This window comes from Antechinus flavipes, chromosome 5 (genome assembly GCF_016432865.1).
Source record: "Antechinus flavipes isolate AdamAnt ecotype Samford, QLD, Australia chromosome 5, AdamAnt_v2, whole genome shotgun sequence".
Taxonomy (NCBI): domain Eukaryota; kingdom Metazoa; phylum Chordata; class Mammalia; order Dasyuromorphia; family Dasyuridae; genus Antechinus; species Antechinus flavipes.
The window spans coordinates 122,942,453-122,956,892 of NC_067402.1; the positions used below are offsets into that span (position 1 = coordinate 122,942,453).

Genomic DNA, 14,440 nt, shown 5'->3' on the forward strand with positions numbered 1-14,440 from the left:
TGATCTCCCACTGCAGCCAGGGCCATCTCTAGTCATCCTGATCTATATCTAGCTACTAAAGGCAAATGTCTGTGGAGGATAGAGTGAGGCTGGTAACCTTGCATAACAACAATTAAAAACAACAACAGATAGTATAAAAACTAAGTTTCTAGGCCCTACCAAACTTCACTTTCCCATCTGCAATTATCTAAAGCTCTTAGTCTAGTCACAAAGGATACCTGGGGTATGAGCTGGTGTTCTTTATAATTCATTTTCCCTTGGGCATATGCATAGAATCACAGATCTAGAAAGGATCTTAAAATGAAGGTTCAGTGGCATTTCTATTTTGAGGTGAGTTCAGGTAGATCATGATTTCCTCAATCAAAACAATCCCAGGTCAGGAGCTAAGGCCTTCTCTCTGCCATTCCAGGGTCCTAACTCCGACAGCTTGTGGCGTCTCTAAACACTAGGAACTCTCTTGCGCCCGCAGCATGTTGAAGGTAATGGTCAGGGAACAAACTTTTGGAATTGACAGTAAAGAGTAATATTTATGCAAATATGCGTACATTTTCTTCAAGTTACTAGGGACTGCGTTTTTTGAGTTCATTTCTACTAACGTCATTCCCAGAGTCTTGTTTCACTGTGCCAGGGACTGTAACAAATCTGATCAATAAGAGCTGTGTCCCCTAAGAACAGCGACCCTGGGAGCAAAGCCCGCTGGTCACAGATCCAGAAACCGGGAGGGTATGACATAACACCTGGTAGTGCCTCCAATTGGTGGAGGAGGAAGGTTGTTCCCTTACTGTGAGAGTCGATTGGTCGTGGGAGCAAGAGGCGTGGCGTCCCACAAAAGTTCAGCAAACATCTCCTCCTATCCTTTTCCCTCCCTCCTCTCAACTCCCCCCCCCAAATTTGTTTCTTTGAATTCCAAGCTTTCAAGGCAGAGATTAGAAACTACCGCGGGGGCTCCCAGTGCACGCCCCAAAGTCTCGAAGTTCCCAAAGCAAGGTAAGGAAGAGATGGTCCCTGAAACAGGGACAGGATCGGGATGAGGACGGGGTCGGCCTTGGGGATGCGCTCTGAACCTCAAGATGAATGTTCCAACTACAGCCCTAGGAGAGGGAGCTGGAAAGTTTAAGAGTGGCTACTTCCAGTCTGCCCTATGTTAGCCCCCAGTTCAAGGTATCCAAAGGGGCGCGCTCTTCCTTTTCACTTTATCCCTATAGAAGGAAGTGATCGGAGAAGAGGGGAGATGTGTCGATAACACGTGGCCTGTTTTCTACTTCGAATATTGTATGTGTGTTTGTGTGTGTGTGTGTGTGTGTGTGTGTGTGTGTGTGTGTCTGTGAGAGAGACACAGAGAGAGAGACAGAGACCGAGAGAGACAGGGAGGGCGAGAGAATAGGCACTGTGTGAGAGAGACATGGGGAAGGCTAGTGAGTGCACTTCCTCCATCTCAGTCTTGGTTATTTTATTTCTTTTGTTTCTTATTGGGCTGAAAATAACTTTTTTCTCTCGTGACAGTGTCTTTCCTCTTGCCTTTTTGCTTTAACTTCTTATCGGGAACATCCTGCCCATTTTGGATTCATCCATTCTTTTCGGAGGCAGGGGAGGAAATCTGGTCCCTGTTCTTTCTTATTTTTTCTCCCCTACCCCACTCCATGCTTCACTTCCCTTTCCTTTCCCTGTCCTGTGCCCAGACCCAGGCCAAGGAGTGAAGAGGTGGAGAATAAATTCCCAATCGGATGAACGGAATTATATCACTTATGCTAGGATGGATGAGGTCAAGACTTTCTTATTAGGACCGAATGGCTTTTAAGGGTTTCAAAGGTGCTCTGTTCCTAAAAGGGTTTTTTTTTTTTTTTTATCCTTTTTATTTACCAGGATAAATTGGAAATTGATTGAATTGATCTCTCTCCCCTTTTTCCCCCCTCCCCCCATCCATGCTTCACAAAGCTGCGAGACAAATTCTACGGAAGCACAGCTGGAAACTTGCCAGACTCCTTTGCTCCCAAACTTCCTGAATTCTTTATTGCCTCTAGAATTCATAGGATCATGAATTTAGACCTGGGAGGAATTTTAGAAGTAATCCTCCTCAATCACTTCATCTTGCAAAGAGGTCAAAGCAAAATACAAACTTCTTAATCTGACATTGAAAGCTTTCCACAGTATGACTCAAAATTACCTTTTAAAACCTGCGCTAGCAATCCCTCTCCTTACACGCGGTTTACTTGCAGAACCAGCTCATTGTGTTCACCAAACTCACTCAGCATTTATCTCCTATCCATTTTACTTAGAATCCACTCCTTTTCAGAATCTTTAATGTTTTTCAGGATTCCATTTCCTATATAAAACCTTTCCTGATCCTACTTGGTTCTTAGTGCAGTGTCCTGTTTTGTGTTATCTTAAATTCACATATTTGTATGATACAGAATCAAGGAATCTGGATTCGATACCTAACTTTACCACTTACTCTCTGTATGGTCTTGGATAAATTAGTTAGCCTCTGTGACTTCCATTTTCCTCTTCCATAAAATGAAGAATCAGGCATAGATGACCTTCAAATTTCTTTCAAGCTAAGAATATATATTTGCATTAGAATTTAATTCCTTTGAGGGCAGAGACTTTTCTGTTTTTTTTTTTTTTTTTTTTCCTATTTAAATGCACAGTTCTTTGCATGTAACTGGTGGTTAACAAATGTTAATTGGACTGAATTAAGTTTTCAATTGTATTTCCCTAGTTCATTTGAGGACACTTCTTTCAGGTGCAGAGTTACTCCTCTGGCAGTTGGTATTATGAGCTGAGTAATTTCATTCTGACTGAGAAAATTTCCAACTGTTATTGTCATCTTTTGCTATCATCAGACACAACAAAAGGAAACCACCCAGAGTTCTATTCTGGATAGTGGAGGCTTCTTGCATAATTTTATTTCTCCTTTCTTTTTCTGAAGTATTAACAATGATTTTTTTTGTATTTATATTACATACATTTCTGAACATATCCTATTTCTTTTCCCTTACTCATTATTCCCTTCTTTGTCACAAAAATAAAAGTTCAGAAAAACAATCAACACAAAAAATTGTATGTAATATACTCAACCTATAGTTTCTCATCTTTGCAATGGAAAAAAGGAAGTATATTTTCATGTCCTCTCTTGGACAAAGCTTATTCAATATAATGACACAAACATTTAGTTGTCTATTATTGCTCTTTGTTTAAATTGTTGCAGCCATTACAGATATTATTTTCTTGTGTTCTGTTGTCATTACCCTGAAACAGTCTGTGTAAATCTCATATTTTTTCTTCGTTCTTCATATCCATTCTCTCTTTCACTCTAGGAATATTCTATTACATTCTTTACCATAGTTTGTTCAGCTATTTCCCAGACTATGGATGAGATGGGGAGAGGAACAAAAGCTGACACTATAAACCTCCTTGCAGAGGGAGACAAACAAGCTGGACTGCATGCTAACTCCCTTCTCTTTACTCCTTACACAGGAATGTCCTTCTATTTCGAAGTTATCCATCTCTGGCCAGAGATAGATGGAATCAGCTTTTGTCGAGCTTCCTCTTTCATCCACATATCAGTCCCAGTAGTTTTTTACTGGAGCATGCATTTGGAACTGATAGAGACCTTTTCATCCCTACCTCCTAGATGGCTCACCTACCCTAACCTCTAATTGAGAATTTTGCCTCGTATTTTACTGGGGGAAAATTGAGACCATTTGCTAAAAGTTTCATCTTTTCTCCTCCTTATCTCAAACCATGCAGATGATATCTTCCATTATCTCCTCCTTCACTACTATTTCACATCATGATGTAGCCTTTCTTTTTGCCAAGGCAAAGCCCTCATGATGGTACAAATTATCTCATTCCATCCCATCTTCTCTGTCACATTGTTCTCTTTATCATCCCCATTCTCTCAAATATTTTCAGTCTTTCCCTATCTGCTCGCTGCTTTCTAACTGTCTACAACTAAGTTCATGTCTCCCCCATCCTCAAAAAACTCACAATAGTTATCATCAGTTATGTTTCCCCCCTTTGGTAACTAAACTCTTTGAGAAAACAATCTACAGTAGGTTTTTTCACTTCCTTTCTTTTTATTCTTTTCTTAACTACAGACAAACTTCCAATCTTGTGGTTCTACGGAAACTGTTTTAATTCTATCAGTGATTCCAATGTTACCCAAACTCATGGACTTTTCTCAGTCCCTTTCTTTGACTTCTATGCAGGTTCTGATACTTTTGATCACCCTTTTCTCTGATGCTCTCCAGGTTTTAGTGATGCTATTACTCTCTCCTAGTACTCCTTTAGCTATCTGATCTTTCTTCTTTCTATTTCACTATATCTTTATTCAGAGTCTGCTTGCTGTGTGTGTCCCATGAGGTTTTTTCTTGGGCCATCTTTTTTTCTTCCTCTATGCAATTTCCTTTGGTAATGACATCTGCTCTAATAGGTTCAGTTATCATTCCTATGCTGATGATTTTTCAGATCTACTTATCCAGTTCTAATATCTATCACAATATTCAACCTTCAACCTACAATTAATTATTAGGCATATTGAACTGGATGTCCTATAGACATCTTAAATGCAAGATGTCCAAAATTGCACTCCTCTACCCCTCAAAAAATCCTCCCCTTAATGCTAACTTCACTATACTATTGAGGCTGTTATCCTCTTCCACAGTCATCTAGATTCAAAACCTAGGTTGCATATTCAACTCTTCATTCTCTCTCACCACCCATATCCAATCCACCATAAAGTGATGTGTTATTATAGTTAAGATGCAAATTTGGGATGAAACTAGAGAATAAGTGAGATTTTGGGGACCAAAATTTACTTTGGAAGTTAATGTGGGTGATGGCACAGACAGTAAGAATATATATCAATAAAACAAGTATTTTTGAAGAATATAGAATGTCAGAGACAGTTTTCTAGCAAAAGCTTGAAGCTAAGAATGCCAGAAATCAAATCCTACCTCCGAAATATATTGACAGCATAACTATGGACAGGCCATCAAACCTCTCAGCTCTATAGACAAATCTCTAAATCTCAGAAAAGCAGATCTGCACTGGCCCTCTCTCAGCCAAAGGCTGAGGAAATTCAGAATCTCTTCTCATTGGGTTGTACTTGCCTTTCTCATTGCTATTGGTTATGTTTGTAGGTAATGAATTAATGGCAGCTGGCCATGTAATAACATTTTAAATAGCACAGAAACCGAAAGTAGAAAGCTTGTACATTCTGGCTGCTTTAACTAGATCTCAAGAAGAGACAACAAGTAGGTATGTCTTTGGGGAAAGGTGATGAATTTTCTCAATTCATCTTGTCCCTGTTTTTCCCTTCCTACTTGCCCCTCACCCCGGCCAAGTCACTCTTCTTGATCATCTCTGCTGAGGCTTCTTAGCACCTTTGGTCTGATCTCTGGCCCCAGAATTCTCAAGATTTGGGAAGGGTCTTATAGCAGTATAGATGTTGAGCAGTTATCTTCCTTTCCCCATCTGTTTTACCTAACCACATAGGCTTCTTTAAGGAAGTCCCCACTCTCTCTAAACTAATGGGAATGGAAGAAACACCAAGCTCTTTAGACTTTTAAATCCTCTAATTTTGTTATCTGGAGAGGGTACTATATAATATGTATTTATTTATATAGATAGATAAATAACTATTACAAAATAAGTTGTGAGGTTGAGTTTGAAAGTGGAACACAATAAGAAATGAGGGAGGACAATCAGAAAATCCTCATTAAGAGATATCACTTGGGCTGAGCCTTGAAAAGAGAATGTTTCAAGCTTAGGAACATCATGTGAAAAAAAAAATGAAGAGGAGATGGACTCTCCCATGGAAGGACAGCACAAAGGCCAATTTGGATAGAATATAGAATGCTAGAGGGGTAGTGAAATTAGCCTAGAAAGAATATGTTTGAAATAGATCGCAAAGAGTTTAAATATCAAACCACAAATTGCCTCTTATATTTCAGGTTAATTTGGAGCCATTGAAGCTCGTGAAAGCTCCTTGAAAGGATCCATGTATTAAGAATATCAAATAGTTTATTGTCATCATAGATCTTGAGTAGCATCTCTCTTATAAACCACCCTTTTGCTTCTGATACTGCAACCACCCTGGTGCAGGCCCTCATGGCTTCTATTTTGACTATTGCAATACCCTGCTAGTTGGTCTTGCTTCTTAAAATCTATTCACATTCTTAATTCATCCTCCACCCAGCTATCAAATTCTTCTTCCTAGAGATCAAGTCTAGCTACATTAACTCCAGACTCTATAAAGTAAACTTCAGTGGATTTCCATTGTCTCCAGAATCATTTGTTAACTCCTCTCTTTGGTTGGAAAGCCCATCATAACCTGCCTATTTTTCCAGTCTGCCTACATTGCATTCCACAAACTCTCTAATTTCTTTGCTATCCTTCCATGTCAATCCAACAGTTATGAAACACCTACTGTGTGCCAGGCACACATTAAACCCTGAAGATACAAAGCTAGGAATGACAGAATTCAAATCCTGCCTCTGAAATATATTGGCAATATAGCCATTAAACCTCTCAGCTCTATAGACAAATCTCTAAATCTCAGACTGAGATTGATTTTTAGGAATTTACAATCTAAGTGGGGATACAACAAGCAAATATAGACAAAGCTAGCTACATGTGGGATAAATACGGCCTAATTATCAGAAACTAACACTGAAATTAAAAGGAAGACTTCCTGTAGGGGGGATTTTAGTTGGGATTTAAAGAAAGCTTGAGAGTAGAAGTGGAGAAAGGAAAGCATTCCAGGCTGGGGGGACAGCCAGAGGCAATGCCTGGAGCCAAGAGAGGGAGCTTTTTGTTCCTGGAATAGCCAGAAAGATTAGTTTCACTGGATTAAAGAATGTTTGTTGGGGAGTCAGGTCTAGGAAGACTGGACATCTATGAGGGAGGTTATGAAAAGTTTTAAATGTCAAACAGAACATTTTGTATTTACTCCTGGACACAATAGGAAGCTAATGGAGTTTATTGAGTAGGAGATGATATGATTAGACCTATATTTTAAGAAAATCACTTTAGGGACTAAATGGAGAATGGATTGGAGTGAAGAGAGATTTGAGGAAGGCTACTGGAATAATACAGGTGTAAAGTGATGAGGACCTATACTAAAGCGGTGGCAGTTATCAGAGGAGAGAAGGGGATGCATCTAAGAGGTGATCTTGGCTGCCTTACTAGTACTCCTTGAACTTTCACTGACTATCCCCCACATCTGCAACTTGCACCCTTCTTATTTCTGTCTCCTGATTTCTCATTTCCTTTAAATCTTAAGCAAAATCTACCTTTTGTAAGAAGCCTTACCTAGACCTCCATAATGTTAAAGTCTTCCTTTTGATATTACTCCACATTTATTTGTGTGTGTGTGTGTGTGTGTATTATACATAAGTTGTTTGCATACTTTCTTCTCCCTAAATTGTGAGCTCCCTGTGAGGTCATGGATTGCTTTTTTTTTTTTTTTTAACTTTTCTCTCTCTCTCTCTCTCTCTCTCTCTCTCTCTCTCTCTCTCTCTCTCTCTCTCTCCTCTCTCTCTCTCTCTCTTTCTCTCCTCTTCCTCCTCCTCCTCCTCCTCCTCCTCCTCCTCCTCCTCTTCCTCCTCCTCCTCCTCTTTCTTCTTCTTCCTTGTTCTTCTTCTTCCTTCTTCTCACAGTGCATAATAAATTATAGCTTGCTATACTCCGTTAGTAAGTAAATTAATTAGTAAGTTACTAATGGAGTATAGCAAGATCTAAAATGAGATAAAATATGCAGAGGCACTTTAAAATTGATTAATTATACAAGTATCGCATCCCTCCCTCTTCCCCCCCCCCCCCCCGCCATACATATTTAAACCTATGCCTAAAAAGTGGTATTGAAAGAATCCCAGGTTCATTTGTTTTGTGAGTTTATCAATGTATTTGTTCACAAAATAAAATCCCATCATTTGAGAAGGGAAAAAAATTCATACTGTACAATAAAAAGATGAATGTAAGGCAAAACTTAACATTTTCAAAACCAGTCTTAGCAAGTTTTGGAATGTGGATATGATTTGGACAAGTTTCTGGTCATCACTATGCTCTCTGAATGGGGTGGAATTGGGAGTGGGGGTGGGGAAGCTGCATGATTTGAAAAGCTTTTGACTACTGTCCTTTCAAGGGTAAAACTTTCACATCTCAATTGCCTCCTCATCTATAAAATAAGAGGTGGTCTAGATTATTTCTAAACTATCCCTCCCATTTTGTAGGTGAGGAAACTGATTTTTTTGGGAGATCCTGTCAGTCCAGCAGGTGGGATTTGAACACCATATTCGGCATAATTGATTCCTAGGATGGATACTATTTCCACTATCTCAGATGCATCTTTTGCTATAAAAGACTCTTCTCACAGGGCAATTTATATGAGCATATATGACAAGCTTTGAGAATGGATCTTTTTGAAAAAAAGAGAGCACTAAAGAGGAAATAAATAATAGTATAGTAGAGATATTCATGCTATTCAAAAAAAAAAAAAAAGGGAAACCATTATATTGAGGCTTTCTTATGTATTCTTTGCAGTTCCTAGGTGTTTTTATCTGATTGTGCCTGCCGGAGTAGGCCCTCCAGCAGGTCGTAGATTAGCATCTAAAGCCTAAGGTGTAGGTGGTTTCCTGAGGCATATAGAGACTAATTTCCTTCATTCCACAAACAGTGGTTAAGCACTTTTCAGAATGAAAAGAAAGACAAAACAAAACAAACAGTCTCTACTCTCCAAAAGTTTACTTTTCACAAAGGGAAAAGAGATTACTATTCAACTAAAGCTATTCCTTTGAGATGGAGTTCTCCTGACTCCAAGTTCAGTGTTTTATTAATCATGTAAACCTGACTTGATATTTTCTTCAAGAAAATGCCCTGAAGTTTTTGTTTTTTGTTTTGGGGGGTGGGGGTGGTCAAAGCAACACTTTGATACTATTTCTTGGAAAATTATCTTTGATAATCTGCTGAATTAATTCTTACAGAAGAATACAATTTGGATTTATAACACCCTTTCTATCTGCTGTCTCAGCTGATATCCCTGTCTAATATTTCACTAAGGGGTGGGGTGGGGGGGAGAGGGATGTTGGAGGTGGCAGTGGGAGGGCAAAGGATATTTATTTTTGAAGAAAGTTTCATAATGCCTAACCCGTCCACCAGGTCATCAAAGTGTGGGTCCTGAGGCTGGATATTTGTCTGTGAGGCTATTGCCTGAAAAGGGATGGGGTTAGAAATGAGGAGGGAGACCAGTTGAGGTGGAGCAAAGTCTCAGTTTAATGAATGAAGAGGGTCTAATTAAATATGATTTCTGAGTGGGGGGTTGCAATGTAAAGAATGTCAGACCACAGGTGTGGCAGACATCCTGGGGTATACTGTTATCTAGATCCTGGGCGGAGATGACCGATTTCTTGGGACACACATTATCTTATCTCAGGAATTTAGGGTGTTTGCTAACCGTAGTTACGTTCTTCTTAGCTCTTTGTCTCCTGTCTCCAAGGACATGGTCTCTGGCAAATGCCCTCAGCAGCCACTGAAATATATAGGACTGCTTGCATCTATTCTACGTTGCAATAGACTACTTAAAAAGATACACATCGTATTAAAAAATACCAAACAGATTTCCCAGCTTCTCCATCCTTAGCAACTCTTACTTTTTTTAATTGATATATTTTGTTTTACAATTATCTTTATTTGTGTATATATCCCTTGGTCTTCTCTAACCAGAGTCATAACACAGACGTAAAACTATAGGAAATAGTTCAGCAAACCAACTAACATTTTAATCTTCTTTGAGAGAATGAGCAATATCCCACATTTGGAGTCCCCCATCTCTACAGAAACAGCGATTAGCATATACAGTTTTCCCTTCCACATTACTTCTTTCCCAAATTAAGTTTTGATACATCACAGCTTAGCATAAGAAATAAAATGGGAATTTTAGGGGAGTTTTGTGGGAGTGGAGGATGATATGTGATGGCCAATAGACAATGCAGAAAAAGTTTACAAACTCAAAACTATATAAATATATATGTATGGAATTGTATAATAACACATTTTATCTTTTAACACCAATTTAGACTTCTCTGGTACAAAAGGGGAGCCAAAACTTTTTATGAATATTTTCTGGATCGTGGGGAATCCCATCCACACTCCTAAGCTCTGCAATGTGGAAAGGGATAATTGTACTTTCTCAACTTTTTGTGTATAGCTAAGCATGGTCATTAAAACTATAAAGTGCTCAGTCTTTCCATTTATATTGCTGTAATCATTGTACAAATTGTCTGTTTATTTGTTTGCTTCTTTTCATGCTTCTCTGAATTTTTCACATTTTGTAGAACCATGACTTTTTTGTTTTTGTTTTTTATTTTTCTTTTTAAAAGTTTTATTCATATCTTTTTGTTTTTGTACCATAGTCATTTAGCAAAATGTTTATCCTTCTTTTTTAAAAAAAAAAATCTTCTGAATGTATGTTTATCCTTCCTTAGGTTCCTATGGAACCCTTCCTTGCAACAAACTAAAACATTTAAACAAAAGCAACTAACATAGTTGCCATAACTGGCAACATATGCAACATTTGATATCTCTAGTACTCCCTACTGATAGGAAGACATTGGGTTTCACCATTCTCCTTGAGCTTGAAATTGGTCATCATAAACAGAGTTCCAAGTCTTTCATTTTAAAAGGGAAGGAGTTGGGTGATGATGATAACAACTAACATTTATATAGTACTTTAATGTCTGTGAGGGGCTTACTACATTATCTCATTGGATTCTCACTATGGACTTGTCTATGGCCGTAAGTTAAGGAACTGTATCCTATAATTCAATTCTTCTAGCTTATAAGCCAATGCATTTTTTCATTACTTGTTATTTTTCTTAATAGTATTTCTCCCTCCCGCCTCATACAACATTCATTTTTGTAAGACTCCATAGAATCATATTTTTTGGCCACTTTTTTATTGAAGGTCATTCATTTCTTTTCTGGTTTCTACACCAGATAGTATCGCTATGAGTGCTTTGGTGAGTTTTGATCTCCTTAGATTTTATGCATAGCAGTGAGATCTCTTGGCTCTACTTTTATATGGGCATTTTAGTTTTCCTGGATCCTTGAAGACTATGCCAACAGAAGGCCAATGCTGGTACTAGAATCTATCATAGTAGGACTTTGCGTACAGACCCAGTGCTGATCAGTATTATTCCCTGTCCTATCCCCCAAGAAGTAGTTTAGCTAATTATGGAGAGCTTTTTCACAATGGGGGTAGGGAATGGAGAAGGGAGGAAGAGAGAGAATCTGGAAATCAAAGTTTTATTTATTTTTAATTTTTATTTGTGTGTGTTTTCTTTTTCTTTTTTATTGAAGTTTTTATTTTCACAACATATACACAAGTAAGTTTTCAACATTGATCCTTGCAAAGCCCTGTATTCCAAATTTTCCTCTCCTTCCCCCCTACCCCCTCCTCTAGATGGCAAGCAATTCAATATATATCATACATGTTAAAATACATGTTAAATCCCATATATGTAAATATATTTATACAATTCTCTTGCTATCCAAGAAAAATCAGATAAAAAAGGAAAGAAAATGATTAAGAAAACAAAATGCAAGGGAACAACAAAAAGAGTGAGAATGTTATGTTGTGATCCACACTCAATTCCCACAGTTCTCTCAGCGTGTAGATGGTTCTCTTCATCACTAGATCATTGGAACTGGTCTAAATCATCTCATTGTTGGAAAGAGTCACATCTATCAGAATTAATCGCTGTATAATATTGCTGTTGCTGTGTACAATGTGGAAATCAAAATTTTAAAAGCAAATGTTAATAATTATTTTTTTACATGTAAAAATATTGACTTAATAGCTTTATTTTTTAAGGGGGGTGCCTTTTAGTTCATATCCCATTGACTTCTGGATATGTCTTCCTCTTCATCTCTCCATTAAATTATGCCTTTTAACAGAAAGAACAAACAATAGAGGGAGGGAAGCAATTTAGCAAAACCAGCCAATACATCAACCTCATCTAAGAGTGTAATGTAATATTTCATATAAAGAGTGCTTCATTTCTGCAATAAAGAGGAGGAATATTTTCTTAACTCTGGGTCTTAACTTGTTTATTATAATACAGGGTTATTATCTTTATATCATATTTTAGCTGACCTACTTTGACTTGTTATTTAATGGAACTAAGAAAATTAGCTCTTACAGTTTTTTGTCTTTTATAAAATTTTTAAAGGGTCCATCCTATATAAAATCTTAAGCTGCTATGATTATGTATATGATGAAATCTTTTCATTGGCTTTAAAAATAATCATTTAAAAGGAATATTTAGTCATTTACATATCAAAGTTGTGTGATTTCAGTCCCTACTCCCTCCTCCTCTTCCCACTGCAGTCAAAGATATCTGTGGTTTATTATAAACTGATTAGATTTGGGATTTTTAGAACTGATTCTTTTTATTAGAGTCTCCAGATACTGATTTTAGTTGTGCTTAAGATAATTAACATCTTGGATTATTTTGTTTTACGGCTTCTTAATGTTTTTCTATAACTTCTGTCTTTAATTCATTGAAACTGTTTAATGGCTATTTGTTTTCTTATATGTTATAACCAACAGTTTAAAGCAATTGTTTTTGGGTGTGCCACTCTAAACTACAAAAGTTTAAGGTTTTCTTAGACTTCATGATGACTGTAAAAAGTAGTATCCAAAATTTATTTGGTAAAACGGTTACTGATGAATGGAAGCTAATTATATCACTAATACATTCCTCTGCTTTGATGGACACATCCCCTATATTAAATATTTAGGAGTATATTAGGTTGTCGGACTTGACAACCAGGCTTGATATGTAGAAGGCAATTAATAAATACTTAATGACTGAGTTCTGTTTGGATAAACTTGACAGTCTAAATCCAATAAATACACATTGATCAATTTTGTCATCATGAGTTTGTTTTATTTTACTGCTAATTTCAAAGGTTATTACAATTGATTGGTAGCTGCTTTTTCCTGTTCACTTTTATGCTAATATATTTACAATCATTAGGTTTCCTCAAGTTTTATGATGTTTCGAGTACTCAGGAGCAGACGATGTAGGTTGAGCATCATCCACTTAAAACGCCTTCATCATAAGGCTGTGCTAGCACTCAGACGAGAAGATGTAAATGCATGGGAAAGGAGAGCACCTCTAGCCCCAAAGCACATTAAAGGGATCACCAATTTGGGATATAAGGTGCTTGTTCAACCTTCGAATCGAAGAGCCATCCATGATAAGGTAAATATTAATATAACTATAATGATAGCTCACAATTGTTTGGTACTTTTGATTTTGTGATAAGCCTCCTGTAAATTATCTCATTTGATCATCACAACTTCTTTATCAAGAACATACTACAAGTGTTATCTCTATTTTAGAGATAAATTGAGATTCAGAGTGTTTAAGTGACTTGCCTGTGGCTTTGCTGCTAGTGAGATCAGAATCTAGGTATCTTCCTGAACATATTTAGAATTTCAGTCACTTTCTATATGATGCACTATGATAGGGACTAGTGATATACAGAAAAAAATGAAAATCTCTGCCTTCAAGGAGATTAAATGATTTTCTTTTGAAAAAGTGCAGATGAAAGAACTAACAGAATCTGAGTAAAACAATGATTTAAAAATAATAATATTTTCTACAATCTGAAATTATTCCCTTGCTTTAATTAACAATAATAAGATTTAACACTTATATAGCACTTTAAAGCTTAAAAAGATCTAAAATTGTATGTTATTCTATTTAACTTTAATATATGATTATCTGTAATATAATATTGTATATTATATATAAATATAACATTTTATGTATAATTATCAACAATATATAGCATAAATTATATGCTATAATTATGTATAAATCAAATTATATATAATTCTATTTAAAATTCTATGTGATTGTGACTAGAGTCCATGATTTCATGAGAATTTGTCAGAATACTATTCTTTTCATCCTATCTAGTCTTACTTTTTAGCACAGTAGCAAGGTGCTATAGATTCTTGAATAAAGGTGACATAGATGCTTACTATTTATTCATCATGCCCTTTTGAGAGTGCTTTTTGAGTACTGGGGATGGATTCATTTTGAGCTATCAACACTTTCTTGCCTGTTTCATTAGTGGTGTATGGCTCATATTTGCAAAATTGCTATTCTATGGCCTAGAAATAATAAAGCCAGCAAACTTAAATGGAGATCTAATATGTGACCTTGGTCTCTTTAGGACCCTGTTCTAACCACAGATGATCAAATATTAGGATTTCCTATGATTTCCTTGATGTAAGGAACTTCTGAGTAAGGAATCCTCTCCCTCAAGGTCAATTGGCATCGTTTCTGCAACTTAAAGGAGGTGTCTAGCAGGGCTTCTTAAACTTTTTCCATTCACAACTCCTTTTCATCTGAGAAATTTT

The 14,440-nt window shown here is 36.9% G+C and overlaps 1 protein-coding gene across 1 annotated transcript in view; it reads left to right on the forward strand.

Annotated features, from left to right (window-relative positions):
• The first annotated feature begins 826 nt into the window (after positions 1-826).
• The window catches only part of AASS (aminoadipate-semialdehyde synthase), a 71,029-nt gene continuing 57,415 nt past the window's right edge, over positions 827-14,440 (forward strand). Inside the window, exons 1-2 of the mRNA XM_052000171.1 lie at positions 827-987; positions 13,044-13,271. Of these exons, the coding sequence (XP_051856131.1) occupies positions 13,059-13,271 (213 nt within the window). The 5' untranslated portion in view covers positions 827-987; positions 13,044-13,058. The remainder of the gene's footprint in view (positions 988-13,043; positions 13,272-14,440) is intronic.